Source organism: Sinocyclocheilus rhinocerous, unplaced genomic scaffold, assembly GCF_001515625.1.
Source record: "Sinocyclocheilus rhinocerous isolate Xijiao unplaced genomic scaffold, SAMN03320098_v1.1 scaffold1069, whole genome shotgun sequence".
Classification (NCBI taxonomy): Eukaryota; Metazoa; Chordata; class Actinopteri; order Cypriniformes; family Cyprinidae; genus Sinocyclocheilus; species Sinocyclocheilus rhinocerous.
Genome location: NW_015635541.1, coordinates 155,492 through 160,153, shown reverse-complemented (window position 1 = coordinate 160,153; position 4,662 = coordinate 155,492). Strand labels below are relative to the sequence as shown.

Sequence of the window (4,662 nt, the reverse complement as noted above, 5' to 3'; positions counted from 1 at the left end):
AGCTCATTATCGTCAAATATTTCTAAAATGTTTACGTTCCGAGGCAGATTGCCGGCAAGTTTGTGGTTTGGTCTTAGTGACTTGACTTAGGAGTCACTACTCCTAACGTTTCACAGATTTAGGAACTAATTTTAGCGCTAAAACGCTTTGTGAAATACTCTTAGAACAAAAATGTAGGAGTCCTAAATTTAGGACTGACACGCCCATTATTTTAAAGATTTTTCTCCTAAATCGGCGAGTTATGAGCTACTTTTAGCCTTAAGATGTTTTGTGAATACGGGCCCAGGTGAATTTTCATACAGTGCTACTGACAATGAGACTTGGTGGTTAGGACATCACTGATTTGTCTCTTCATTTTGTTTTTGCAGGATTTGAACACTGTGGCTTTCAGATTTAAGGATAAGGAACGTCCTCGTGGATACACGTCTAAAGTGGCTGGACTACTGCATGTAGGTGTCTCATGAAAGACTTTAAAAGGTTGTCACCATGGTTACAGTTGCTTGTGTCATCCGGGTGCTGCTCAGTGTTTTGTCAGGAGATCATAGCCAGTGTTTCATTTTAATTATTTTGTGTTTGTGTACTGCATACAACAGCAATGCTGCATTCTGTCTACTTCAAAACTAGTGTTTGGAACAGTATGCATTATTATACCAACTGATCAGTATTGTGTAACTTGGCTCGAGAATTAAAGACAAATGGCTGTTTTGCATTTTTCTACACTAATTTTGTGAACTTTTGGTGGTTTAAAATAATCAGTCAAGAATGATGTTAATCACTGTGTATATTGCTTCTGGCTCATTTGTCACTTTAGAAATGTAAGGTTGAGTGCATTGTATTGTATGATGCTGTAAAATACATTTATTACACTATACATTTTAACACTGAAAAGCTTTCGAAAGCTATGAAAAGATCCGATATTCTTTGAGAGCAAAAGATATAGAAGATAAGAATATTTCTGAATATAATGCCCATTTCTCTGTGTATCAGTACTATCCGCTGGAGGAAGTCTTGGCTGCTGAATACTTGCTGGAGGAGTTCAGGCCAGACTTGATCGAGATGGTGCTTGATAAACTGAGACCAGAGAATGTCAGGTGAGCACACACAAGGTGGTCTTTCACTTTTGTAACATGCACATAAGTGCATCGATTTAAGAGTGTGCATCGGATACAAGTTGGTATTTGTATCGCAATGCATAATTTTTAACATATTTGCATCGTTAAAAAACAATAATTTATTTGTGTGTGTGTGTGTGTGTATATATATATATATATATATATATATACTGTATATTGCGTAGCATTTTTTGTTTTCCATTGCATTGAATCGCATTGTTAAATCAAATAGAAATCAGATCGCACTGCATCGTAATCTGGGTGAATCGTATCACATCAGTAGCTGCTTTATATGTATTTTTAATGTATTGTATCGTCGGCTATGCATCGAGATGTCTATCGCATCAGCCTCAGTTATGGAGATGCACATCCCTAGTGTGTATATGTAACCTGTGGAAAAAAAGCATTCTGAATTATTATTTTTTTTATTTAATATTGGTGGTGGGGGTTTAATTTATTTATTTATTTATTTATTTATTTTTTCTTCAAATTGCTAATCCCATATATTAAACCAAAACACTGTGGTTTGTGTTACCCCTGATAAATGTTGTTGTGGATCGATCTGAAAGATATTTAGTTTCACCTCAGGATGAGATTAGTTTAACAGACGTATAGCCATTGGTTGCTCTCTCCAAAGACCTTCTGAAGGAGCTTCATATTTGAACCCGTGCAAAGCAAATTTCAGCTTCTTTAATATAGTGCTGCTCAGGGCCAAACTGGGCTCAGATTGCTTATTCCTTTTATCTGTTTTTGAAGTTGTGTTGTTTTTGGGATGGAAGTACTTGTAGGGTTGCTGTATTTCATTTTGTCTTAGTATTTCCAAACTGTTCAGATCAAGATCAAGACTTTGCCTTCAGATCTGGTGATTTACTGCTTGTCATACCTCTTCTTGTGTGATTGACTACACCACTGACCTTGCTAAAAGCTCTGCAACACTAGATGACCAAAGTCTCACATAGCCAGACTTCTGGCTATCTGTGAAAATCTGATCTAGCCTTTTCTGGCCAAGAACTGCCAACTTGGACAGCTAGAGACCATCTGTTCCATATTTAAAATGACCAAGCACAGTTATTGTGACATTTAGCAGTGGGTTTATCAGAATTTGAAATGACATTTTGACTTGTATCCTGTTTTTTCATAAACGTTGCCAAATCCACCAAGTAGTTCTTCCTCAGAAGTGTGCACTGTAGAAACCCAGTACCTTGTAAACAACACTTCCACTTTTTCCAGTAGAACTGAGTAAAAATCTGTGCTCTCAGTGCTGGAAATTTTGTAGCACCAATTAAATGAAAGCTTGGCAGTGCACACAAAAACAGCGAGTGCTTTCTCAATCTAAGCATCAGGCAGTGGGTAAATGGTCTGGAACTGCTGTATCCTGCTGGTAACCTTGTGTGATTTAGACTACTTCTGGAAAGAGTGTTCAGGTTTTTAGACGGAGCCTATTCTGGGCTCTTATGTAGTTGATTGATGCAGGGGAGTCCAGAATAGCACGTCATTGTTCCAAAAGTTCTCTATTGATCAGGACGGTCTAAAATGTCCAGAAATGGTGCATTGATCTAAAGCCCTGCACAGCAGATTGAGAAGCTCCGGGAGACTCAAACGTTTGATTGATGTAATGACCATAATTCTTAATCCATTTACTGTGGCAGAGATCTGATAAAAGCAAAATTGCATGGCCATTTTTCCCAAAGGGAGTTGTGAGAAATGGACCGTGTCATGCTGTGTCTGGTGCAGTGATCTTGCAATTCTTTTGGCTTCACTTTTATTTCTTTTAGGGTCGCTGTTGTCTCTAAATCGTTTGAAGGGCAGACAGACCGGACTGAGGAGTGGTACGGCACGCAGTACAAACAGGAAGCTATTACTGATGATGCTATTAAGGTGAGACACATTTTGTTTTGGTCATGTTTGATTTTGTTTGTTCTTTCCTGTTCAAAGTATGCACACAAACCTTATCTTCATTTTCATTCAGAATTTAGACTAGTGTTAAATGGTCTGGACAGGAAACTAAAAGGGTGTAGGGAGGATCCATGTATTATGAGCATTGTATATTTGATCAAAGGGGACTAGCCTTGTGCTGAGCTCTGAAATAAGCAAGTCAGCTTGATGATTTTTGTAAAAATGCTATAAACTCTACTCTAGCAGACTCATTTTAACTCTGGTTTACTGTAAACCAAACCGTTGGTTTCCTTTTCTTTTTTTATTTCAGAAATGGCAAAATGCAGACCTCAATGGAAAGTTCAAACTGCCAATGAAGAATGAATTCATCCCGACAAACTTTGAGATTTATCCTCTAGAAATGGATTCCCCATCTGTCCCAACTTTGATAAAGGTGTGTTGTTCTTAAAACAATTTTGTATAATTTGCACTAGGAGTAATTTTACATGAATTGCTGAAAGTCTCTCAAACATTGGCTTTTCTTTCTTCCTAAGTCTTTTTTTCTTTTTCTTTTTAGGACACAGCAATGAGCAAAGTTTGGTTCAAACAAGATGACAAATTTTTCCTACCCAAGGCTTGTTTAAACTTTGAGTTTTTCAGGTATGTTCAGCATAAAAACTGTACATAGTAGTGATTGTCTATTTGTTTTTTCATATTTTGCATAATAGGGGTGCTCCGATCAGGATTTCTGAGGCCGATCGCCGATACCGATCTTTTTAAAGCCTTATTTTTATCATTTATACCTATTTATAGTGATACTCCAATCAGGAGTTTTAGACATTTATTCAGGGCCTGAATTTCGTTTTTGAAAATGGGGGGGGGGATTTCCCTCTTATAGGTGACTCTTGTGAGAGGGGATTTAATTTTATTTTTTAATTTGAGGGGTGGAGGGGAGCGGGGTTAGAGATTTTTCAAAAATATTTCTCATCTAAATGTTCGATCATGAAGTGAATTTTTTTTTACACATGCAATTGTTGCACAATAGCTTACACACACCGCAACACAGGTGCTCAAGAAAGTGGCATTTAAACTACTTTTCTTACATTATCACAAACATTCTAAATTAAAACTTACCACTGACAGACACAGTCAGCTCTACTGCCTTTTCTTTTGCATTTAAATCTTTATAATTATATATGCATTTATGGTGTAATTACTACATTTTCGTTTTCATATTTACAGCAAACAATGCGCTGTCACTTTAATTCAGCGCGTGCAGCAGAAACTATCTCTGCACTGCTGCAGACGCACCACTCATGGAACGCACTGCTGGACCGCGACTGTGTGCCGTCACTGCCGTGTGAATGCTTGTGTCTTGTGTTTCGTGTCTCACAGAAAAATTTCAAATTACTTATATGAATTGTACCTCACCTTCAGCATTATAATTATTTCACCCGTGCCAGACTGAGATGGTGCCGCTGCATGTCGTGCCAAACCTCACACGGCAGACGCATCATCAGCTTGAGATCGGCCATTATAGACCGCCGATCAAACATCCCAAAGCGATTATCGGCCGATAGTGATCGGACGCCGATCAATCAGAGCACCCCTATTGCATAATATTAATAATTAGTAGTAGGGTTTTCTTTACATAAGATTTTTTTAAATCGACGAA

At 37.8% G+C, this 4,662-nt stretch overlaps 1 protein-coding gene across 1 annotated transcript in view; it reads left to right on the top strand.

Moving 5' to 3' along the window:
* The window catches only part of ide (insulin-degrading enzyme), a 22,412-nt gene that overhangs the window by 5,971 nt on the left and 11,779 nt on the right, over nt 1-4,662 (top strand). The window contains exons 7-11 of the mRNA XM_016561746.1: nt 369-449; nt 988-1,091; nt 2,888-2,990; nt 3,319-3,441; nt 3,565-3,647. Of these exons, the coding sequence (XP_016417232.1) occupies nt 369-449; nt 988-1,091; nt 2,888-2,990; nt 3,319-3,441; nt 3,565-3,647 (494 nt within the window). The remainder of the gene's footprint in view (nt 1-368; nt 450-987; nt 1,092-2,887; nt 2,991-3,318; nt 3,442-3,564; nt 3,648-4,662) is intronic.